This window comes from Neopsephotus bourkii, unplaced genomic scaffold (genome assembly GCF_033783945.1).
Source record: "Neopsephotus bourkii isolate Nb327-2 ecotype Australia unplaced genomic scaffold, CSIRO-AGI_Nbou_v1 NB_549, whole genome shotgun sequence".
In the NCBI taxonomy this organism is placed as follows: domain Eukaryota; kingdom Metazoa; phylum Chordata; class Aves; order Psittaciformes; family Psittacidae; genus Neopsephotus; species Neopsephotus bourkii.
The window spans coordinates 1,062,706-1,088,320 of NW_026901050.1; the positions used below are offsets into that span (position 1 = coordinate 1,062,706).

The window sequence follows — 25,615 nt, forward strand, 5'->3', positions numbered from 1 at the left end:
GCGAGTTTTGATTGGCTGAGGAAGGCCACCTGCTTTGGGCGGTCTGCTCCTGCTCCCCTCCTTTCCTCTGTCTGTCACATGAGTTGCGATTCCTGGAACTGCTTGCGTTTGCGTAGCGCTGTGGGGTCGTTCTGTGTGTGCGCGGCTGCGCTAGAAGCGTGGCGGCGGTGGGCCGGCTCGGCGGTAGGGGCCGGGCCGGCTCTTGCAGGCGGGCGGCGCCCCGCTATGGCCCTGTGTGCCGGCGGCGCGGTGGGGCGCGGGCGGCGGCGGGCGGCGTGACTCCGCCGGGGGGCGGCCGCGCCGCATGGGGACGGGAGCCGGCCGTCATGGAGGGGGTGCTGTACAAGTGGACCAACTACCTGAGTGGTGAGTTGCTGCCAGTCCTCAGCTTCTTTGTGGAGCGGGCTTCCCCAGCGGCACGGTGCCGTCCTCTGCTTTGTATGTGTACTGGCTGAGCGTGGATCAATGCTGACCCCGCCGTGATGGGGACTAGTCCCGGCTCACCCAGCTGTGCTGTCATATTGTCACCGCTCAGCATTGGAGGAGGCGTTGGACCCGCTTGTTGGGGGGGTCCCTGGAGTGGTGGGTTGGGGTTCGGGGTTGTTCTGGATGCGCTGGGTCATACTCGCCAGAGAACTTCCCCTGTGAAACTTTGATTGCTCTTATGGAGGCGCTGTGGGGAGTTGGGGAAATCCCGGAGCTGGGAGGAAAAGGTATTAGCGTTAAAATACACTTGGGAGGTTTGGGTGAAAATGCGTTGAAAACAAGAAAAGAAAGAAAGAACAGGAACTGTCCTGCTGGCGTTAGGCCCAGATTGTCATTTTGGGGGTGTCCCCGTGCCATGGGAGGCTTGGCTTTGTTAGCAGACTGGAAGCAGCCGTACAGGGCCAGGGTTTGTTCAGCGGAGGTGGCGGGGTTAGAAATGCTGTAGAGGTAGAAATGCTGTCGGTGCCACCTGTATTGCTGTGGAACGTCCACCGCTGGATGCGTTGGAGTTGGGGGGGCTGTAACTTAGGCTTGTAAAACCTCTCTGTGGATTGTTGAAGCAGTTTGGATACTTGATGGTCAAAGGAGAATAACCACGACCACTCTGACGTTGCCATGTGTAAGTTCTGTGCGGTAGTGGATGTATCAGGGCTGCCTTCTTGCTGGAGTTTCTTCTTAGAGAGGCTGGAACAGCTGCACCTCTCCGGTTCGTTGTGCAAGTGTAAGAAATCGGGATTAAACCAAGAAAAAGCTGAAGCACAAGCAAGTGGTAAATTCATGTGGCAGGGGAATGGGGAGAGTGGTGCGTGAGGGTGGATTTATTGGTGTGCTGGAACACTGCTGCCGCTTTCTCCTCTGGGCAATAGGTGTTCTGAGAGGGGAATCAAAATTTGTCAGGTTTCAGTGAATAGACATGGATTTTTATTTATTTATCTATTTTTTGTGCTTTTGAGTGATGGAGCATGTGGCTTGGCTTTTCCATTCGGTTTGCAGAACTCAGGCTATGTTAGTCAGGCTGGAACTAGATGATCTTAAGGGCCTTTCCAACCCTTACTATTCTATGCTTAGCTCTTTCCCCATATAAAAACATCTATGGTTACATTTATCTACAGTTCTGTGTGTTTTTCTTTGCATTGCTTAAATGCTGGTATGTATTTGGAACCCTTGTGCTTGCTTTTGTGCCATGAGACCTGGGGAATGTTTGTCTGTGGGAACCAGTGTGTGTGCAGATGACTGACAGGCATTTGGCATTGTAGTATTTGTGCCCAAGTGAGTGTGTGGTAGCACCAGCTGGACTTGTCTTCTGATGATAAGATGAAGCCTAAGAACCAGAAGTATACTTGTTCCATCAATATTAATATTTTTTCTTTTGCTAGCCACTCTGATACACATTTTCAACCAAATGACCCTTCATGAAGAAGGATGGTGCTTTGCAAACCTCTCTCTAACTGAATGCAGACAGAAGGAATATCTTTTCTTAAGATATATGAGACTTGCATCTGCTAAAAACTAAATGAGGTTGTGTTCTCAACAGAGAGAAAGTCTGTGGTGGAGGATTGATGCATCTTTCTGATTGCTTTGCTGAAACTTGATTCTCATAGTAAGTGTGGTGGTCAAGGTCGCTACTTGCCTTTTAGGTTGCAGAAGATGTCATGTGTTTGAGAACAAGAAATTTGTTGCTCTATAAGCTAACTATGCTTACATGTGCTTTCTTTTGGCATGAGGAATTCCTGCCCTGAACCATTAAGTTATAAATTTATGCAAGAATGAAAAAAAAAACAACCCACATGCTGGAATGTGGCATTTATCATAGCAGGAGCAGAGGGCTGGGGAGTGAGAGACAGGAAAGCCTCCTTTCAGGGATTAAGGGAGCTAAGAAGGTTCAACAGGTCATCCAGAACAGCATTTCTGCCAGTATTCTGCCCCCAGTATGCCTTTCGTCTTGATCAAGCTTAATCAGTCTGGTGCTGCATAGTGTAAAGGATGTATGCAAAGGGTAGAGAAAATGTGTATCATCTCCATATGTTGGCATGTGCCTGTGCTAGTAACACAGTCCTGATACAGACATACACAGCAGGTGTCTTACGCACTTTCCTCTTCATAACAACACACCTTTGTTTCACACAGAGAGGAGATAAGATGTTCATCAAAGAACAAGCTTCTGACTGTAGAAAATGAGAACTGCTTTCCCATCTTGCTGTGAAAGAGGAACTGATACGAGTTTGTTGGTGATAGAGTCTTCTGGTTTTATAACATCACCATCATGAGAGGTCAAGTCTGCATTAACCTATTTCCCCCTGGCTCTTGGTCAGGGAGCTAGATCTGTGTTGTAAATTACATAGTTATTGACAGCAAGAGCATTTCAGAAGTAGGAAACAAGTTTGGCTTTCTGTGGGCAAAGAAAGCATAGCATGATTGCCAACAACTGAAAGATAGATTAGCTTGTTTTACTGCTCAAACAAGTTATCTTGTTTATAACAAATGCACTTGTTTGCTTTATATAGATTAGCGTTAATTGAATTAGGGTTTTTCCTCTGCTGTTGGTTCTGAGCTCACGTTGTGGTTTCTATATGCAGGGTTTCCAGTGCTGCCTCTGAAATCTCTTGAGTTCAGAGAACTGAGATTTTAGAGGTTTTTCCCCACTAATACAGTGGCCACCAGATAGCGATTTCTCAATGTCATCTTTTTAAGTGAAGTGTGGCAAATTTGGATCAGATATGCATGCATAGAGGTCTAACCTGTAAAAATCCACTTGGGATCTTGTGTTTGTAATAAGTGTGTCCTGAGATTGCTCTCATCTGTGCTGCCCCCCTCCAACACGGTTAAAACCTTACGGGAGGAAGGAATTTTGCAAGCAGAGTTACCGTTGATGTAGAAAGTGTGATCGCACTTTTTCACTTGGGCAAGTATATGATGCTTCTGCAAACTTCAAATTATAAATCCTAAATATCCCCAGAGCTCAGTGACTTACATCCTGCAGGCACTGTTGACCTCAGCTGAACCTGCAGTCAAAGCATGCAAGTTGATCTTAAAAAATTCCAAGACTTCACCCTTTGCCAAAACTCTTTATCTAACGTTAGCATTGCACAGCAAAGGTTGTGGAGGCTAGGGATGGGCTTATCACATGGATAAAGGGAGTATAATATTTATTTCAGTTTTTTATTGTAGTAAGCAGTTGGGGCAATAAAAGTATTGCTCCATACCTTCCCTACAGCTCCTCAGTCTGTTGTGCTGCCACTGCCTGTGGTCCTGGCTGAACATAAAGCATTCTGGTGTGGACAGCAGCAAAGCCAGATCCTGGCTGCAGTGTTGTAGCAGGACTCATCTCAACCTCGGGGATGCTGCTGGCAGAACAAAGAAAGGAGAGAGTGGAGGTGAACTGCACGTGAAGGCTGCTCTCTGCTGTTTGGAAGCTGTTTCCCACAGGACTCTGACTGAACTCAAGCTCCAATTCACATTCTTTGTTAAGCATACCTCCTGATTAATAAAACAAATTTGTCTACTCTTTGGAGATTGCCTTGTAAAAATCATCTGCAATTTTTATTTCTCAGCAGGTTTATAGAATGTGTAAGCTATTGCTTACCTACAGGAGCAGAGCATGGAGTTGGGGAATACCTTTCTTCAGTGGTGTGTGTGAGGGCTTGGCGCTTTCAAGTTAATTCCTCCCACACACCCTGCTGAAATTCAGTTCAGTTCAGATACTCAGCTTAGGCACGCCTCACATGGGATCACTGGCCACAGACAGGATTGCCACTAACTCTGGAAGAGGTTGTACGTATCAGCTCTTGGCTTGGGGATCAAAGGCAGCTTTGTCATTAGAAAGAAAAATGCTGACTGCCTCCACTGACTTGCCTGATATTCATTATGTGCTCTGTGAAATGGCTTTGATCATTTTTCTTCGCAAAGCTAAGATTTTCTTTGTATTTAAACATTTGCTTCCTCAATTGTGCCGAGTAACACTATCATATCGTTCCTCAAGGTATGACACATTTGTGTTCATGTAATCACTAGTGACACTGCATCACACCACATACCATAGTTAGCTCTCCCCATCTTCCTGTATGTGATCATCCCCTCATTTGTTGTGGTCTGAATTCTTTTCAGTTTATTTGAAGATGCCCAGAGCCAGCACCAAGCAGTAAATTTCAGCATTCACATAAAACTTTACATTACTCTTGTTTCTAATGATCTGGAATTCCTTAAAAAACTTGGGGGTACAGCTCAAGAAAATGTGAAAAAGCATTAGGTTTTATAGCTTGAATTGGATGTACATGATACTGCTTATAATAGCTCTTTCTTTTGGGAGTTCAGATAAAGAAATCTGACTTTTTTTAGGATGGGAAACACGTGAACTTTCAGTTGATACCAAGCTCTGGAAATAAGGTCCTGTGTTCTCAGAGATGAAGGAAGTAACTGAAAACTTCATACTTAGATAAACATCTGGTTCAAAAATGCTTTTGTTTATAATGTTTTTCCTTCTTTTTAGTCTCTGGGTATAGTCTAAGTTCTGCTGGTATAAAATTAGAAGTCTGGCTTTTGTGGAGGTGGATCTTAAGAGGTTTCTGTTGCCTTCAGGGCAGTGGTCTGCCCAGTATTGTTGACTGCTTTCAGAGACTGGGTGTTGGTTTAGATGGATGATCAAGTCTCACCCAGTTCTGGCTACACTTTTCACCCCAGATGCTTTAGGCACTGGTTAGTTCATTCTCTTCAGATTTTGCGTAATTATGTTTGTGTGCTTTGACCTTCTCACTCTTGTTTCTCTTTCCTTCCCCACATCTTCCTCAAGCAATCTTGCTTTTGTCATACCTTTTTGGAATTTAATAATGTGCTTGCAGCAGAAAAGTGTGGTGAGGCTGCAGGAATGGAAATCAGTGTCCCCTCTCTCCTCTCTTGGTATCTGAGCAATGCTGCAGAGCCTACATGGTGCAGTGTTCCCTGCCAGGTATGCTGCAGTACCAGTGCCTCTGCATTCAGTCCTTCTGCACTGAAGCGCTCACAGGGAATGACTGGGTAGTATAGAAGTGAAAGGTGTGGCAGAATGATCATGAAGAGATAGGACAATGTGGTATCTGTGTTTACATAAATTCATTGGTTGGCTGAGTCTGGCCTGATAATCACCCCAGGGGTCAGAGAGAGGAGCAGCTAGTTTGCTGGGAAGTGTAAACAGAGGATGGAAACTCCCAGGAGCAATGAATGACTTGAATAAACGTGTCTGAGCAGTGGCCTGGATTATTGAACTTTTGCCTCCATTGCTCATCATGATCCTGTCTCTGCCCTACATCCTTTCGCTGTGCCCCTTCACAAATGCCTGAGTGTTGATCCGTTGTGCTCTCCATGCCTTGGCTGGTCACTGGCATAAAATCATTCACAAGCAAATCCCTTAGATGGCAGGATGCTTTTCCACTGCTGCTAGCACTGCCCTAACAGTTGTGATTGTGAGTGATTTTTATGGGAGCCCTGCAAGAAAAATCATTTGAGGAGAGGATCACTATGTTAAAGCTAGTTCCAGCTATTGCTCATGTCCCTCAGACAAGTGCTTTAAAAAGTGATACAATTAAGTTCTACATCTGTTAAATTCATTACCGTTAGGGGCTTTTGGTATTGATTCCTGCTGTTAATATGCACATAATCAGAGTTAAATTGCAATATGGGCATTTTCAGAAGCTGATCTCTAGGTGACAGATAATAGCTCAGAGGCGAGTCATGAATTGTCACACACTCTTGACTGCCTTTCTGCTGTCCCTCATGGATATAGACTGGATTTTCATCCTGACAAATTGTTTTGCTGGAAAATTAAGGCTGCAAAATGTTTTCTATTACCTGGGATTGCCCTTCCCAAAATTAGCAGGCTGTATGGAGAAAGGAGACAGCAGTTTTGGGTGCAGATTGCTTATGTCAAGATAACCCTTTAACTGTATTACTTCTGTTCATTGTATGAGAAGGAAGAGGGAAAGTTTTCAAGCTTGATCTGTGTAAGAAAACTCTTTGGCTGAACACTTTTCTCTGCGAGAAACCTGGTGGTGACTGACAGCATGAAACACATGGCCGTGTGCACGGAACTTTGTCATGCAGTCAGTTGTTAAAAACTGGATTATAAGATTTAGTGTGGGTGCCCAATAGTTGGTGTTCTGGGATCTTGAAAATGAGCATTTCCTCAGTTTGTGACATGGAGATTTCCATAGCTGTACTTCCTGGGGGAAATCCTTATGTGTTGGACATTGGTGCATTAAGACCAGCAGTGGTCCTTCTGGGCCAGTATGAAATGCTTGTGTTGTATAGCTGAGGAGCTCAGTGCACAAGTCCATTAGCAGCTCAGTAGCCTTCTTTCTAACTGGAAATAAGATACATTGATGTGATCCAATGTTTTGGCTGTTAGATGCATCCTGCAACTGGAAAATATAACTTTCCTCGTAACTGGAAGGCAGGTGTTTTGTGTTCACAGTTGCACGAGGAGAAGGTGCTATCTGCTGGCAAACAGCTGCTATGCGGACAACCAAGAGCGGGCTGGGTTTTAGCAAAGATGTGAACCTGGCAGTGTTCATAGACTTACATCAGTACTGACAGCTGGGGAAGGACATATATCGGGTTTGCTTTTGCTTTTTTCAAGACACCTGAACTCTCTTGGTCTCATTTGAGCTGAGATTTCAGCAGTTCTTGTCTAGCTTGATACAGCACTGAGCATAGCCAGGGGTTCTTCCACCTTTGGATGCTGGGAGATAAAGCAGTAGGTGATGGTATGGTGAACACACAGCACAGCTTATTTTGCCCAGGGTGGGATGAAAAGGTGGATATTGCTTATTCTTGCTGTGAAATGTCTGACTGTCAGAGCAGCCACTCTGGGACTCTGCTGTGATCCTGCACAGAAAAGCAGGGATCTGCCCCTGCTCTGCCACCTGCAGCTAAGTCTTGGGTCTTGCCTATGATACTGGGAATATGGATGTCATTAAGGCATTAATTTCTCCTTCCCATCAGGCAGATGTTGCCATAACATGGAAATTTCAGAATTATGTCTTCTTCACACTTAAAATCTGAATTAAGGTCAAAGAAGTCCAAGGACTGTCTGTTGCATGAGTTCTTTTATATAGACTTATGTTGAAGCTCAAGAAATTAATAAGCATAAAGTATTATGGTGTTATGGTTGATGAGAAAATGAAAATGAGCCAGCAGTGCGCACTTGCAGCCCAGAAAGCCAGCCGTATCCTGGGCTGCATCAAAAGGAGCGTGACCAGCAGGTCAAAGGAGGTGATCCTGCCCCTTTATTCTGCTCTTATGAGACCTCACTTGGAGTATGGTGTGTACTTCTGGTGTCCTCAGCATAAAAAGGACATGGAACTGTTGGAACAAGTCCAGAGGAGGGCCACGAGGATGATCAGGGCACTGGAGCACCTCCCGTGTGAAGAGAGTCTGAGAAAGCTGGGGCTGTTCAGCCTGGAGGGGGGCTATAGAGATGGTGGGGAGGGACTCTTTGTCATGGACTGTAGTGATAGGACAAGGGGTAATGGGTTAAAACTTAAACAGGGGAAGTTTAGATTGGATATAAGGAAGAGTTCTCTACTGTAAGGGTGATGAGGCACTGGAATAGGTTGCCCAGGGAAGCTGTGAATGCTCCATTCCTGGCGGTGTTCAAGGCCAGGTTGTACAGAGCCTTGGGTGACATGGTTTGGTGTGAGGTGTCCCTGCCGATGGCAGGGGGGTTGGAACTTGATGATCTTAAGGTCCTTTCCAAGCCTAACTATTCTATGATTCTATTACATAATTCTAGTGGAAAGCAAGCAATAATAAAATCCTGGGTGTCTGCTCTTTGTGTCTTTTAGAAATGCAGCTGGAACTGGCATCTCTTAATTGCAGCTTGTTTTCCAGGTCATCAGTTTGACTTGTTGAGTATGCAGTTCTCCCAGATGGTTTGGCTTTGTGGGTGTCTTACATGATCTGCATGTCTTCAAATGTTTTTTTCTGTCTTCAGGCTTGGCACTTTGAATGAATGCTGTCTGGAGCCTGAGTTGTGTAACATTTAGGTTTGAATTATGTCCAAAATTCAACTGTGTTATCGAGAAATATCAAGTTTGCTCAGTGATAGCTGCATCCAGACTTCCTGAAGTGTAATGGTGGAAGTAGGCAGGTCTTTCAGGCTGTCGAAATTTCAGCAGAAATACTGAATCCTTAGCAGGCACAGATTGCTGTTTCTGTAGTGGACAATATCAAATCTTCCAGGTACAGTAGGTACTAGAAGTTTCACACAGGAGTGTGTGTATGTATTAGGACCTTAACCTGTACCTGTGAAGTTGTCTGGAATCTCTTAATTTTCTTCTATGGCTGATACCTTAAGCTGCTGCTAGCTTTGATTGTACTTTGCATTTTATTGTTTGGGTTGGGTTTTTTTCTCATACCTGTCTTTCTCCAGCGAGGTCAATTTTTACTATTAATGGCTCTGTGCCTCCAAAATGAGCTGTGGAAGTATGAGCTATATTTTGTCCTGTCTGTGCACCACCACTATGAATGGGCTTAGTAAATTCTCCAAAGTTGTATCAGTACTAGTACCAATAAGACCTTGGAAGTATCAGCTTTAATTTTCTGTATCGGGTGAGGTCTGAATGCTCAGTTCCAAAAATTGCAGTATTCTCAGGACAGTTTATGGGGAGAGAATAAAAATGCATAAACCCAACACTTGTGTCCATGGAAGCATCCAAGTGTCCTTCTGCTGCTTTGATTTTTGTTGTTGATTATTGTTGTTTGGAGTTTTTTTCTTCCTCCCCTTTTCGCTGTGCTTGTCAGTGTGAAGCTCCTGTAATTGAAGATTGTATCCCTGTTGCACTGCCTATGATTTGTCAGCCACACACTATTTTTAGCTGGTTGTTTAGGATAACCTTCCCATGGCTGCTGACTCAGTGTCAGTGAGTACCAGGTGGTTACTGCACCTTCAGACAGAAAGAACCTTGCTGGGATCTTCTTAATTTTTTTACATTGGTTTTCTTTTACAAAAATGTGTTTTTATTGCATTTATCGGAACAATTCTATTCTGAAAATGCTGTCCTAGTTAACAGTTGCCCATCATAGACTTTTTAATGCATATCTTAATAAAGAAGAGCTAGGTTCTGCAAAGGACGACAAGTAATTGCTGCTTCCCCCTCAAAAAAAAAAAAAACAAAAAAAAAAAACCACAAAAAAAAACCCAAAAACCACTGCCAAAAAACCTAACCAAACAAAAACCTCAGCAAAATATATTGACTCATAATGTATTTTTAACCAGCCTCCAAAGTGATGGAGGCAGAGTGGCATGTATGTTGGCTAATTGATTGCACAGCCTTTGATTGATGGGATGCAGTTTGGTTTAGCATCAGCTGCAATTGTAAGCTGTATGGCCGTGGCTGAAATGATTCATGTGCAGCAGCAGGATCTCCAGACTGAATTAGAGGCTTGTATTGACTGTGGCGCTGTGCATTAGTTAAAGGATTGGTTCTGTGCCACTGAGTGTCTGAAGCAATTAACTGCTTCTCTCTGCTAAACAATCACCTCCTTTTTTTTGTGAGTTCCTCTATATCAATAGTGACTTTTAGGATAATTTATTTATTTTGGTGGCAAGGCAAATAAAAATCAGTCTTGTTTGGGTTTTTATTTCTTTTTTTTTCAATTCTCATTCTTGTGATTATTTTCCTCTACATACAAAATAAAGAAGTATTGAGAATACTTTAGGATTTATAATGTTTTTACATTCTTCTAGGAAATGCGGGAAAGCTCTGGAAGGGTGTAGAAAAGGATTTGTTTGATTTGTTTTCCAGCCTCCCCTAAGATTCAGCAATCTACAGCCCAAGTTGGCCCAGCTACAGTAGTATTGCTTGTTTAAAAATATAACCAAACAAAAACCTGAAACCATGCTCCTACTATTAGCTTGTGGCTTTCAGACCTTAAACTGAGTTGGACTTGGCTTCAGCATAGCCTAAGCGGTCAGTCCCTAGGTGGTAAGGTGCAGTCATTCCTGTGGCATGGGAGCTTCAGCGTCTCACTCCATTGATCCTGGCCAGGGAAACTTGCAGCTCAGTAATAAAAGCGGCTTTCCTCCAGTGATGTTGCTATCTCATTTCTTCTTAAATTGATGAGCTTGTAGTTTTTAATTAGACATTTAATTGAGCCTGGTTTGTTTCTATCTTTTCATGATGCTGTAGTACTTCCAAAAGGAGAAAACAAAAGGGGTGATTTAGTTCTGAAGTTGAGCAGCAGGGTGGACAAAAGTGTACCAGAACTATTGATTTTGGTCTAGTCTGGCATTTTGGTTGTTCTCTGGGGAAGTATCCAGAAGAGCATGTCATTAATTCAAAACTCTTTGTGTGGGCAGCATGGGAGTTTCAAGAGCTGTTGAGAACTGTTTAATTGAAAGATGGTTTTCAGAAATCAATGCATCCACCTCTGTCCTCTCCTTCCCTTGATTTTTAGGAGTTTATTGCCCATTGTTTTTCAAGACAATGCGGCTAGCCCTTCTAACAAGGAAGGTAGACATGTAAGGCAAGACAGCTGGGGTAGCTTTTGGTAAGACAGAAGAGGTCGGTTGAGGAGTGATGGGAGGAATTGAGGGGTGGTGAACTAAAAGGTGGGTTTGGAAGAGAGTATGTCAGTGACACAAATGTTAGCAAAACTACTGGAAATGACATATGGCATCTCAGGAGCATACTGCTGTGGTCCAGCTGCCTGCAGAAAGGACATGTAGCTGCCAGCAAGCAGGGGTTGTGGTGTACAGTATCCAGGCCTGTCCACAGCTCTTTATACTTCAGAGGATTTCATTTTCTGAGGGGAACTGAGAACCTCTGGGGCCCTACTTGCAGTAAATCCCAGATGAGAGAGGTGGTGGAACTGCAGGGAGAGGAGTAACTGAGAAATGCAGTTTTGTTTTTCAGGCTGGCAGCCTAGATGGTTTCTTCTCTGTGGTGGCATCCTGTCCTATTATGACTCTCAGGAAGATGCCTGGAAGGGTTGTAAGGGAAGCATCCAAATGGCCGTGTGTGAAATCCAAGGTAACTAAGATGCAGAAACACTCAGCTGCATGAAGTTTTTCTAGTAATGTTGCACTCAAGATGAGATTTCAGGTCCCAAGGGCTATTTGGTAGCTTGATTTCTTTGGTATGTATTTGTATTGGTATATATATTAATCTATGTACCAGTTTTTATAGTATTTTAAAAATGCTAGAGAGCTGCAAGCCTCTAATATAATGGGTATTCTACATGTGGGTTGCTGTTTCATGAGTCATGGTGGAACATCATACAGCTTCGAATGACTCTTCATAAGAAAAAAACTGAAGCTAGAAATATGAATAATAAACAAGTACTAGGTCTGCTCTCTAAGAGCATGTTTGCCACATGTTTGAAGTACAGTTAAGGGCTGAAAACCTCAAAGAGAGAGTTGCCAGAGAGGATTCTCTTTCCATAAAGGCTCCCAGATTTTACTGTACTGATCACAAAACTGCCTTTCATAGCCTTTTATCCCACAGCTGTACATGTGTGTGTCCTGTCTATTCCCCAACCCAGAAATGAAGTCATGAAATTGAAACAGGGGAAGTCTGGGGCTGTATGTTGCCTCTCTTTCGTTACTGCTTGACCTGCCACTTAACATATCTGTTAAGATACTCAGTTGGGCTGGGAAGGGGTGAAGGACTGCTCTGAAACCTGTGTTGCTTCCAGTTCATCCTGCAGATAACACGCGAATGGATCTGATCATCCCAGGGGAGCAATACTTCTATCTGAAGGCAAGAAATGCAGTCGAAAGGCAAAAGTGGTTGGTTGCACTAGGAACTGCCAAAGCCTGTCTGACTGACAGCAGGACACAGAAGGAGAAAGGCAAGAATACCCTTTGTGATTGATTTTTAAATATTCATATTAGTATTTGGAAACTGAAATGCCATCATGGTTAGGCTGTGAAGATTAATTCATCTACCTCTTGGCTTTCATCAACTTTCACCCCAGTGAAAAACCCTCTTGCTTATGTTACTCTTAATTCATCTACCTCACTTTGCTTTCATCACTTCCACCCCAGTGAAAAACCCTCTTGCTTACAAGTATGGTGTTCTTCACGAGTCACTGTGAGACCTCTGGGCTTAACCTTGTGTAACCTCAGCACAGTGACTTTGTAGCAGATGGGAAAACATTGAATTATTAATATGTCAGTGATCCTGAGCAAATGCAGGGGCAGCAGATACTTCCTTTACCTGAGGTGAGAAATCACTTTACCTCTTGGCCTTATGTGCATCTTCCCCAGGCTTTGCATCTACCAGTTCAAACTGAGTCAGAGCTGAGCAGAATATGATCCTTAGAATCATATAGTAGCATCACAGAATAGTTAGGGTTGGAAAGGACCTTAAAATCATCTAGTTCCAACCCCCCTGGCATAGGCAGGGACATCTCCCATTAAACCATGTCAGCCGAGGCTCTGCCCAACCTGGCCTTGAACTCTGCCAGGGATGGATTTGTAGGGTCCTGCACAAAGTGGAGACCTGATGTGCAGTGCTTAGAAGCAGGGCAAAGTTTACAGGTATAACTGACCTGCAGTAGCACGGGTGAAAAGGTACTGATGTATTTGCAGAACTAAATCATGTTAGTGTTGTTAACAGACAAATATATTTTGTAATTCTGGGACTCCAATGTAAAAAAATACTTCTGAAAATTCTCAGATTGACTGTTAGTCATATCTGGATTAATCTGCTCAGTTCTACAGTCTCCAGTACAAGAAACATATGGACATACTGGACTGAATCCAGCAAAGGGCCACTAAGATGATTAAGGAAATATCTGCTGGAAGAGCATAAAAAAGGTGGAGCCAGACTCTTAGTGAATGGATGAGGGGAAATGGGCATAAATTTAAACATGAGCAACTCCACTGAGACATAAGCAAAAATGTTTATATTGTGAGGAATGAGGGAGCACTGAAACAAGTTGAACAGAGAGGTTGCTGAGTCTCCATCCTTGGCAGTGTTCAAAACCTGACTAGACATGGCCCTGAGTAGTGTGCTCTGGCTGACCCTGATCTGACCAGGGCACTAGGACTATCTGGTCTCCAGAGATCCATTCCAACCTCAACTATTTCAAGATTCAAGTGTATATATTAAATTAATCCCTTTATGTTGGGCTGGATGTGTATTTCTCCTCCAGTGTTTTTTCCCAGAACCCTGATCTTTTAATTCACAGTGTATTTGTTTGACCCTTAAGCTACTCAGGATGAAATCCTTATGTATCCTATTTTTTGTTTTCACTACTTTAAAAGGCCTATTAAGGTCAAGTGTTGTGTACTTGCTTTTTCTATGTTCTAAGTCTAGGAGCATATCCTATTCGCTGTTCTTATCTGCGATGGCAAATAATAAAACAGTATTTTATCTGTCAGGAGAATATTTTATGGCAAATACAGCTCACCTTTTTGAGTTGATAGAAAATGTTTTGAAGTAAGGAAGCACTGACTGAATTAGATTGGATAATACTATTTCAGCAGCTGTCCAAAATCATATACTGCAGGATGAATGCAATAAATTTAATTCTTCTTTTGTTTCACTTTTTAGAGTTCACTGAAAACACAGAAGCCTTGAAGACCAAAATGTCTGAACTCAGACTGTACTGTAACCTCCTTGTTCAGCAGGTGCATAAAACAAAGGAAGCTAGCATTTCTGGCATATCAGAACCAGAGGTACAGCTCTAATTTGGTGTAGATCACATCTGTAAACTCTTGAGCATCGTGAACTCTTCTGGTTAGCCAATGTAGTATTCACTCACAGTTACTTAATATTGTACCCTGCTTGATTAGCCTTGTTTATGTTGAAGTTTCAAATTTGCAAATCTTCCTGACCAAAGCAGCTTCATTTAAGTGCAGTCTCCTAATACAGTCATCTACCCCTTGCTTTGAGAAAGATGTGAAGGAGGATGCACATCACTTGCTAGAAAAGCTGGTGTGAAGTTCCAGGATGCCTCCCCCTGGAGAGGTGCGTCCTCAGGTGCAGGACAGGCAGGCAAAACATCTGAAGGTTAATCATTTGTGTGTCCAAACCGTCTCTGTAAAGATATCTGATAAGCTGTTTATGGTGAATTAACAGCCAGTGCAGAAGCATGGTGTAGTGTGTGACTAAAAGTCGTTGTTAGAACTTGCAGCTCACAGGTGTTTGACAATGAACAAGTAATGTGGTATTTATCAAGCTCATAGTTCATGATTCTGGGGGAAAGCTCACTTTCCCTGATCTTGCTGGTATTTAACTGGAAAAATTTGTTGCTAAAAGCATTTCAGCATCAATAACTGCAGTTTGCAGTGATGAAGAGTATTGTGGCAATGTGATACTTCATTCTGCCTGGTTTTCAATTGCAGTATTTTTTGTTCGAGATTTTTGAAGTTATTGTCTGCAGAACACTCTGTATCTATTTGTTTACTTTTCATTTCTCATGTCAGTGGTGTCTTCTGGAATGTCATTGTTGAATACACGAAGGCTTAGTATTTAATACACTTTTAACACCAGAGATAAGTAACCAAAAGGCATCGCTTTTAAAATGCAAGTGTACTGAATTTGTTGTGGTCAGAGACCGATAAGATTGGTAATGATGTGGGGGGTATGGCCCCAGTAATACAGGATGACAGTTCTCTGAGAAGCTGACACACTGCGTTTTAATTCATGCTAAACAGAAATCATGACTGTAGCAGCTGTGGGCTTTGTAGATGTTAGCTGCTCCAAATCTATCTTCTGCGGTGAGTCTATTTATTCCAATTGGTTTCTTCCCACAGAGTGAGATTGATATGGGAGCTCTGTTAAAATCAACCTGTGACACCTTCCTGAAGACTCTTGAAGAATGTATGCAGATTGCAAATACTGCCTTCACTTCTGAGTTACTGCATCAGACCCCACCAGGATCCCCACATTTAGCAGTTCTCAGAATGAACAAGGTAATGGACAGTATCATCTTCTCTCAGCCTTGGGAGGGATGCTAAGGCTCTGTTTCATAAAGCAGCATTTACAGAAGTAGGGAATGTGGTTTTAACTGTATTACAGCTAGTAATCCTCCACTGGACATACCTGGCTATTTCTTGTGGTTTGCAAATGAGGTAGGGCCATTTCTTAATAAGCAGTGACCAATCTTTTAACTTTTAATGACAGGGGGAACTTAGTAAGCATTAACTTTCTGGCCTGCTCCAGCTGCAGACAGTGGTGTTTCAAAATACCTTGGCTGTTTGGCAAGTTGGTCCACTGAAGGAGCTTACCGCAATTATTACTCTCCTAAGCTCCTGCAACATTGGATCTGTGGTAATACACCAATAGGAGGTGATGAGCTTATCTTTTAAGGCAAGGGCACTTTGTTGAATCCTGGATCCACAACTTACATAGGCAAAACTGGCAAACAGCAGATTAAGGTATATGTAAGAAGGTACATGTGTCACTGCATCTGAGAAATATTCTAATGGTGTAATAATGTAGCACCTCTTTTGTGTTTGTCTGTATACTGCCTCCTGGTCAGAGAATTGGGAAGCATATGCTTAGTCTTTCAGCTTTTTTGCTGACTCCAATTTGTATTTAATAAAACATGAAGTTTGAGAAGCATGATACAGTCATCTTGCTTTAAAAAATATTCTCCCTTCCCACTTATCTTACAGATAAAGCACTCTGTTTTGTCCGGTCACACCCCAATGGAAAGGTATAATAAAATTCTTTACTTTCAGTCTTTCTCTAATCTGTTTTTGTTAGTAGCTGTTACTTCCATATTTTTATTCTAGTATTGGATGCAGGCAGAATTGTATAGCTGAGCTGTGTACTTGAAAGCTGACACAACAAAAGGGAGCTGGTTCACCACGTCTCTCCCTTAGTGGCTCTTTCCCCTTTGTTTCTCTCAGCCGTCTACTTGGTGACTTACTGGTTAGTCACCAGCCAGCTCTCTCCCACTTCAGTACTCTGTCCTGCATCTCAGGTTCCACTCGATAACCTCATAAAATCACTGATAGAGAGCAGGCTGTGATTTGTGGAATAGATGGCAAGGGTATGTTTAAAGTACTGAACAGGGGATACTATTTAGTTACAACACCTGCCTGTGATTTTCTTTTTTGTAATCAATTGCGTTATTTTTTTATTAAGTCTCTTTTGAATAAAGTTCACTGGAAATATATTCAAACTCAGCAAACTGAGGTTGAATCATTCATCCTTCTTGCTGCAAAGAGCTGCCTGGTTCCTTTTATTATTTTAGACAAGTTCTTTGCTCAGAGCAGCCTGTGACAGCCTATAATTTGCCTGCTATTTTTCTCTTACTGTTGTTTGTGTGTTTTCACAGGAAGAAGCTTACCAAGCAATGTTTTATATACTAACCATTATTCTTTCCCTTTCTTCAGGCAGATGGAATTGAACCCCTGTGAAAATGGCTCTGTAAAAGTAGAAATAAACCATCAAGAGCAAACCCTTATTAAAAGTCTGGAATGTTTAAACCTGGAAACAAATGAAGGAAGTAGGGATGTTTCTATTGACAATCACATAGCAGAGGATTTGTCAGGTAAATACATGCATCAGCATTTATCCAGGATTATTACTTTTTTAAATGTAAATGGAGGGAGGTGTAGGCTGCTTCAGAGTGCGCTGATACCTTGCTTCCCAGGAGGGGGAATGTCAGTGTGCTTTAGTCTGCTATCTGACCTTTGCAAGTCTTCTCGTAACCACGAAGCTGAAGCCCTTGTTCATAAGCTAACGTGGGACTGAATGGGGGAGGAAACTAAAAAGTCTTTTTTTGACAGGTGGAGGCTCTTCTGGATGCTGATTGACATGTGTAACAATACAGTCTGGCAGAGCTTGGGTTCTTCTTGCACTGTAGACAGGCACATTATTCCCAGAGGCCCTCCACTAGGGATGCTGGCATCTCTGCTAGTACATAGAGCTACAGTGTCAAAGGGGGACATTAAAGCTTTGTATGCCTGTCTGTGAGGGGTTGACCTTGTAGTAGCTCTTGATTGCTATAACGGATCTTTACAGAAAATTAACCCTTTTTCTGCAACTAAGAGTTTACTAGAAAGGACCTTATTTCTTCCATTACCTTAGCAATAGCATGAACATTATGTTTACGCATGACTTCAGTAAAAGGCTGTTGAACTGACTGAGTATAAAATTCCATCCAAAGTAGCTATGTTGTTAGGGGCTGATGAACTTAATTTTGGTAAGCCTATATAAGTAACACATTATTTCTGCTAGTTCTGTTGAATGGACTGTATCATTTGTGAACAGTAGCTTTCTCTGCCTGGCTGTTATTCCAAAACATATGTATGCAAGTCAGTGAATTAGCTGAAGTCTCTAAGCCCAAGCCCAAATTAATGAACATGGTGATTTTGCTTTTAAATGTTTTTTTCCTTGATTTATTTCCCGGCCCCCACCCTCCCATTTCTGTGGCTCATGTAGCGTAGTAAGTCCCTGCAGAGTAATATGTATGTGTCACCATTTAGTGTAACACCTCAAGAATACAGTGCTAAAGTAAGGAGGCCAAACTAATTCAAGTCAGGTTGGTGGCATATAGTCTTCAGTGGCACCTGAAAGTCTTCTTTTGCTGGAGAGACAGGTTCCCTGAGAAATCTTGCATGCTAGTTTGACAGTCTAGCAGCAAGATGTGCTGTAGCCATGGCTTGTGTGCTGCAGATGCTGTGAGTATATCAATTTTGCTTCTTGACTTGTTCTGTGTAGTTCTTCATGAGGTCAGAAATGCAAAGGATATATGAGACTTTGTCTTCTTTTGTAGATGCTTGTGCAGTGTTCTGTTCATTTGAAATGGATGTGCTTGACCCCAAAGAAGAGATAAAATAGACCACAGTGTGGAAGGGGCACTTGGATCTTTTTCTGAGAAACATTAAAGATACTCACACAAATCAGAGAGAACATAGCAGCCTTTGATATCATAGCAGTATCCATCTGAGCAGCCAGTTGTCTTAGTTATCAGAAGGAGCAAACAAGTCACTGTTACTCTTTTGCTTTTGAAAATGCACTGTGCCACTTTATCAGTGCTGGGGAAGTTAGAACCATGTAAGAAGTAGTCTTTCTTTTGAGGAGATGGCCTGCTTTCTGCTGCACCCAATCACTTCTTCAATCCTCTCATAAGGCTGTCCTTGCTTGAAGGTGCGTGGGCTCACCTCATTGGAGCCTGGTGCTTGGCCTGTTTCATTTGAAGAAACTGGAAGGGAACTGGTTGAAATGTGGTCTGAGGACCCAATAGACCTATAGTGAGAGTCATAGTGCTGGCAGGGAAAGCTTTTAAACTTGCATGATCTAGATATCCAGGTGCCTTCCATCAAATAGAAAGCATCTCGATGAATAACAATATGGGTAGGTAGCTGTTTTCTTATGTTTTTTCTTCTGTTTCCTATAAATATAAGGCATTAAAGAAGATGGAGAGAGCAAGCAGCAAGCTGTAGAAAGCTCTGGTGCCCACAAGTTGCTGCAGTTGGAAATGAATTCTTTAAGTGGATTGACACTGTGTGAGGAAGACACAAATGACAATGATTCTCCTACCTTCTTCAGCGTCATGAGCAATAGGTAGTACAGATTTCAGTTTAAAAGATTATTGAAACTTTGTTAAGCCTTTAATTGACTCATTTTTAAGACTATTCTGTCTGTAAAGCTATATTTGCTGGGATTATTTAACAAGACTGAAGAAGATATCCTTTTTAGAATGAGCTGTGCAGAGCAGAGTGGGAGGTTTTTTCCTTGTTTGTAATTACAAGCCTTGCTTGCACACTACTGAATGTCTATTTTCTGCAGTTATTTTCTTTAACCAAGTGAAACAAAAGTCATGCTGGTTTTGTTTCACTAGGTTTTATTTGGTTTTACATATATCTATAAATTTTACCTCTGAGAAAATAAAGTGGGCATGAAATGTAATTCTGCTTTTAGAAGCTGCACAAAATGAGTTAAGGTAACAGTCTTTTCTGCTTGCCCTGGACACCAGGTTCAGTGATATTGAACTTCGGGAGGAGGAGGGCATTCCGACAGAAGAGTTTCTGGAGTCGTGTTATGCAATTGTGCCTGTTCTTGGTAAGCAGCTACTTCTTTTCTCCTGACTACTTTTAACTGCTGCCAGCTGCAAGAAAAGGCAGAGCAGTTTGTTTGAAGAATTAATTTCTCTGCCAAAGTGATATAGTAGAAACAGTTCCTATCAGCAAAATCAATTTGACTGATAACTGAAGATGTTTCTTACTCCTTGTTTTTATACAGGATCCACTCTCATTTAGTACAAACCCATGTATAGTCTGTCTGGAAATATGTAGATCTATCTGGACTAGATAGATTTGTTCCCCTCAAGAACAGTACCTTACACATCCAGTACAGTTGACAGCACACCATCAGCTGAACTAGCTAATGATTTCTTGAAAGACTTCTATCTCCAGCTAATGTAGCCCCCTACCTGCTTGGTCCTTGCATCTAACAGTGGATGTGAGGTCCTGTGAGCATGCACACTTTTGAAGGCTTCCAAAGCGTAGGTTGGTGTATTTAACACTTGTATGAACATTGGTTCTACACCAAAGAAAAAACTTTGATTGTTCATTTATCGATTTTTATCAATATTCTCTTGCCATTTAGAAGGATTAAGACAGTAAATGAAATTAATTGTTACTAAGACATGAAGACATGAGGGCTGGAAAAAGACACAATTTTAAAATATGGACTTTTTTTCTTTTCTAGACAAGTTGGGGCCAACTGTTTTTGCTCCTGTTAAAATGGATTTTGTAGGTAACATCAAGGTAAAAGCATATTTCTAGCACTGATTATTATTTTTTTTTTTATTAACAAAGTATCTTTTTTAGGGACTAAAGCTCAAGAATCTTTGTTGTAGGAGTCAATACTGGAAGGCTGTTTAATGTTTGATAATGGTACCATCTGTCAGATCAGAATGCTGAAATGCCCCTAATTCTGTTCTCGCAGTATATGTGGTCTTCGATAAATCCAATTGTTGTGCATAAGCTTATAAAACACTTGATTGACTACCATATAAAAATTATGTTACACCTAAGGAATATTACTTTGATTCTTAGCTCAATAGGTTGTAAGTCATAATGAGGTGGTAGCAATATTGACTTTAGACTCTAAAACAAACAGGGAGGGGCAGGATGGAACCCTTTCCTTAACCAAGGAGGAGGAAGTTAGTGCATTAAAAAACAGCTCCTCAGCAGCCTCAGTTCTTGTTCTGGAAGTTCTTCCCGCTCCAAGTCTGCAAAGGTTTGAAGTGCTGCTTGTGAGAGAAGACGTACTCATAGCGAGATTTCATAGGTTTTCTTTAAAGGGGAAAAAGAAAGGCAAAACATATCTTTTGAGTGGATGATAAGGAGCATCACATACATTCAGACTTGTTTGGTGCAAAGACACGTATTTGCTTATCTCACTGAAGGTAGTCACTGAAAGACAGAAATAGCAAGAGAGAAGAATGCTATTTAAAAACCTAAAACCTTGAATATTTATCATCAACTGATAGAAAGCTACTCCTTTAATGTAGAAGAAGAATCTGTTTATCTGCCCCTTATATATTTTCTCTCTTGTTTTTGTGAGTTTTGTGTATAACAAACTTAGGAATAAATTAAAAAAGCTTAAGCATGCTGATGACTGCTAAGTGTAATCAAGAATTTGCAGCTTAGCAGTTGTCAGAAGGCAGTCTTGCTTGTAGTTGAAGCACAGGGCAAATAGGACTTGCTTGGAGAGCAGACTGAGTTAACTCCTGTCCACCAGTGTGGGGGGTATCATGGGAATCCAAAGCATTTTGTCACACAGGTTCCATGTAAATCTTTGACTGAGGTGGGTTTTTTTGGTGGCACTACCCAAATGGCTAGCCAGATGTGTCTGGGGTGGTGCTCTGGGAAGGCCATGTCCAGCATGGCAGGGCAGTTGTGCCGTGGGGAGTGCGTGACGTGGTTGAGTATCTGTGGTATGCTTTTGAAGGGAAGAGTTCTGGTAAATAGGTGGTATTTATAGGGCAGGCCACTCTTTTGTCTTAAAAACCTAAAGCTTTGCCTCTTGGTTTGTTGTTTTTTTTTTTCCCAGAAAATAAACCAGAAATTTATAACCAACAAAGAAGAATTTGATACTCTTCAGAAGATAGTGCTGCATGAAGTGAATGCAGGTGTAGCACAAGTTAGAAACTCTGCTACGGAGGCTCTTCTGTGGCTGAAAAGGTAACAGTCTCATACCTGCTAATCCTATGAACTTCTGAGGTGCAATGAGGGACCTTTCACCAGTGCAGGCTTATGTATGTGGAGCAAATCAGTTACTTTCCACAGGCTTCATTAATCCAAATTGGCTGGTTCCAAGACTAATATGTCACCTGTGGATGTATTGCTGCAATTTTGCCAAAAGGCCTGCAAAGGCCATGGCAGGCAACTGTTTTTCCCATAAAAGTGAAGTTACAGAGAGTGACTGATCTTTCTGGGCCAGAACATCACACAGGTGATTTCAGGCTGTGGCAGAAATGTTTTAGCAAGTATTTTACCTTGGGCAGGGAGAGAAGCTGGAGGTTGTGGCTGCATTTTTTTTTTTTTTTTAATCCAGATTGAAAGTAACACCTTAATTCTGAGTTTTATTGCACTTCTGAGCTGTATTGCAACTTTAGGGGCTTTGTTACACTTTGGGTTACTTTGTTATAAACATGGTTTCTTTCTATTTCATGGGATCATCCTGACAGAGGCTTAAAGTTCTTGAAAGGGTTTCTGACAGAAGTGAAGAATGGGGAAAAGAATATCCAAACAGCTCTGAGTAAGTTGCTTTGTTCTTTGTGTGCTTCTGAATTTACATACTTGGCTGCCTTCCTGCTCATTTAGAACCTGTTTTCTTTTCTGCAGTGACTAATGATGCAAGTAATCTCCAAGACATGACTTTTCTTGAAAACCACAGTTTTGAAAATGGTCACCTTCAGGCGGATTACTAGATAACTGGTCAATGTTGATTTAACAGCAGATAAAGAATTCTTTAACTGGCATACTTTTGACAAGGGAAAAAAGTATTTGTTCCATTTTCTCCATGAGTTTGCAGCAGGAGTGCTCTGGAATTTATAGCTGCTGTTGTGTTATGTTTTTAGTTCCTTGTGAGATTGGCCATCGCTCTTTGAAATCACCTCTTTGCCAGCATGGTTGTGAACTCCCTGTATCAATTAGAAGGGAACTTGTAACAGAGGTGAAGGAATTTTTTCCAAGTCCACAGTTTCTGACACTTACCGAATTAGGCTAGTGCCCACAGCAAGTATAAAACAAAATACAAACCTGCCTTAGACTTGATGTGGTTATCCCTGAGTAAGCAGAAAAATGCAGAGGTGATTTTTCGAGGCGAGCAGCTCAGGGAAAGTGTGATACAATGTCAGATACTTAAAACTTCAACTGAAGCACAAGAATATGAAATTACAACAGTAACAAACTGAGACTGGGAAAATATGGCTCAGAGATGTTTGGCTTTGTATGCAGGCAGTTTGTATATGAAAGTGGAGGTGCCTAGGAACATAACAGGGGTCTTCATCACAGGCTACACTGTGGGTATTCATAAGAGATCCTGAGGGTTATTTTCGTAAAGGCCTGGTGCTTTCTTTTCTAGTGATCCTCAAAACTAGACCTCCAGATGTGAAGATGGAGTTCTTGGTTAATGCCTGAGCTAACCACCTTGTTTGAGGCTAGCTAACCATCAGCTTGCAGGATTGTTTAACCCCATATGATGTGTTCTCAGATTTGCACTGGACTGAGTTCTAGACAGTATAAGAGGTGTTATTTATGAAGCACAGGTAGTCAAAGATTACATTTGGCTACCTGTCTGTTAGAACGCTTGCTGAGGATGTGTTGAAGGAGACTTGACAGCAGAGCTGAGACCGCAGTGCAGAAATCCTATATCTGTCATCAAGGTTCAGTTATAACTGTGGTGCTCAGAAACAGCCATTATTTTCATCCAGTGACAAGAATATATCAAATAATAGTAATTTCTAAGCTCTAAGTTCTGTTTGTGATGCAAACTTAAAACTGCTGTACATTTATCTCTTGATTTATTTATTTCTTATTTACTTTTCCTTTAAGACAATGCTTATGGAAAGACATTACGGCAGCACCATGGTTGGGTTGTCCGTGGGGTCTTTGCAGTAAGTATTTATCTTGCTTGCTGATGAAGGTGGGGGTCTTATTCGTGTGATCTTATGTTGTATGTAATTAATAACTTATGTTAAAGTTCTGAGCATTACGATTAATAGATGCCTTTGTCCAACCTGATTCTCATGGGGAGGATTATAGTTATGTTTACTATGTTTAGTATTGCGATTTCAGGGTGGAACCTGCTTTCTGGTGCCAAACCAGATCACGTGTGCATGTACACTTTGTTCATTATGTGTTTTTCAGCACAGTCTTGCAGGGCTATTAAATTAAGAAATTAGAGTTTGAGGTTGCTTTTTTTGAGGATTGATCTGTCTTTGGATGTGATTATTCAAGAAGGTTTAGTGCAGAATGTGCCAGGAGTTGTATTAGAATATATCGGCCAGGGGACATGGTTTATTTTTTTGTCCAGTCTGGCAGCTCCCCCTTGTGTTTATCACTGGAAATTATCACTGAAACTGCAAAAGGAGAAAGGAAAGCTTCATCCAGGCAATCATAACAGACTTCAACTGGGAGAAACAGAAATGTTGGGGAGAGCTTTCTGAAGAGCATTTTGAGAATGGGACTTTAGGGCAGTAGTGTGTGACACTGGGTTGGGAGTTCCCCAAACAAACTGTACTTTATTTGGGGTTTGTATTTAATGTATGTTATTTATCAATACAAAATATGATCTACAGACACTCCTAAAAATCAGGCCTCCCTGAAGATGATTTGGACTGGGGATCTATGCAGGGATAATAAAAACAATAAAATGAAAAGATGTTGGCTTTCCTACCAGTAAAAATCCTTAACATATGCATGTACACATAAATACATTAAAGATATGCAATTTAAGTGCAATGAGGGATGTCTTGGAATTTTTTCCTGGCTTTAGTTAGGTTTCTTTTCTTGTCCTGTTTTGCAAATCTGATAGCTTTGTTTCCTCTCCCAGTTAGCTTTAAGGGCAGCTCCAACTTACGAAGACTTTGTGGCAGCTCTGTCTGTAGAGGATTGTGATCCTCAGGAAGAAACATTTTACAGAGGAATGCAGAGGGACCTCAACATTTACTTACCAGCCATGGAAAAGCAGCTAAATATCTTGGACACTCTCTATGAAGTACATGGTTTGGAGTCAGATGAGGTGGTATGACTACAGCAAGACCACGTCTTAAAACTTCAGGGACTGTGTCTGTTAACAAAGATTTCTTTCATTTGATTTATTTTTGGACATTGTTTCTGTTCATTGTATCTTTTCATGTGGGAAGGGTGTTGTGAGTGTTTTGGGGAAGGGTATGTGTGATTTTTACTTTTTTGTTACACTTGGACTGTGTTTAAAGGCAGAGGTACTGTTTCTTTTTGGGTCATAACTATGTCCATGATGAATTTTTTTGATTGTTTCTCTCCTGCCTGTGTGCTTCCTTTTCTCTTCACCTCATCAAATTAACAGAGCAGAATTTGGCCTTTGCTCCCTTAGAGGAGACCTGTGTGTGCAGTGGAGCATTGGGATGTCAGCACAGTGCCCAGGTAGGCACTGCTGGCTCTGGCTTTCCCGTGCTCTGTGCCCACTCCCTGTGACTGTGTAGGACAGGGGTAGAGAGTTATAGTTAGCACAGTAGTAGAAGGCACCTAAATGCCAGCCTATAAGGTATGTGGTGAGTTTGTCCCTTAATTTGAGTTGCAGCTTTTTAATGCAGCACCTCCTCGGTGGGGGGGTCTTCACCACAGGGGTATGTGGCTGGTGGTCTGAGCTTCCCCAGGAGCCAGCCTTTGAAACTGGGTGTCATGTTCCCTGACCAGCTCCCAGTATGTGTTATGGTCTCCCTGTCAGTTCCTGCCAGGGGTCCACAAGAAATTTGCTGGCACAGACGGGCAAAGCCCAGCTAATTTCAACAGTGCATCACACAAGCAATTGAAGATCATGTCCATCATTCTGGTTTATTAAAGTTTTGTTGGGTTTTTCTATTTTGCGTTTAGGGTTTTCTTAAATTCACACAAAAACAAAGTATTTGCTTTTAAATTTAATATGGCTGGTAGTTTAAGAGGCAGATTTCATTAAAATCCTTCCTAAACTGCTGT

At 41.9% G+C, this 25,615-nt stretch overlaps 1 protein-coding gene across 1 annotated transcript; it reads left to right on the forward strand.

The window, feature by feature from the left end:
- Positions 1–125: 125 nt before the first annotated feature.
- Positions 126–24,936, forward strand: PLEKHA8 (pleckstrin homology domain containing A8). Its single transcript, XM_061351025.1, has 14 exons — positions 126–366; positions 11,373–11,489; positions 12,154–12,309; positions 14,019–14,143; positions 15,224–15,382; positions 16,088–16,128; positions 16,814–16,971; positions 18,830–18,989; positions 19,402–19,487; positions 20,136–20,194; positions 21,486–21,616; positions 22,123–22,193; positions 23,492–23,553; positions 24,492–24,936. Exons 1-14 carry the CDS (start codon positions 327–329, stop codon positions 24,687–24,689), a joined length of 1,563 nt encoding a protein of 520 aa, XP_061207009.1. The 5' UTR covers positions 126–326; the 3' UTR covers positions 24,690–24,936.
- Positions 24,937–25,615: the final 679 nt, after the last annotated feature.

What these genes read in the sequence shown, in the direction of transcription:
- PLEKHA8 (XM_061351025.1), top strand. Translation starts at nt 327, where the DNA reads ATGGAGGGGGTGCTGTACAAGTGGACCAACTACCTGAGTG. An exon ending in CTGGCATATCAGAACCAGAG is followed by an intron (nt 14,144 to 15,223) that starts GTACAGCTCTAA and finishes TTCTTCCCACAG; the next exon opens with AGTGAGATTGATATGGGAGC. An exon ending in GGTCACACCCCAATGGAAAG is followed by an intron (nt 16,129 to 16,813) that starts GTATAATAAAAT and finishes CCCTTTCTTCAG; the next exon opens with GCAGATGGAATTGAACCCCT.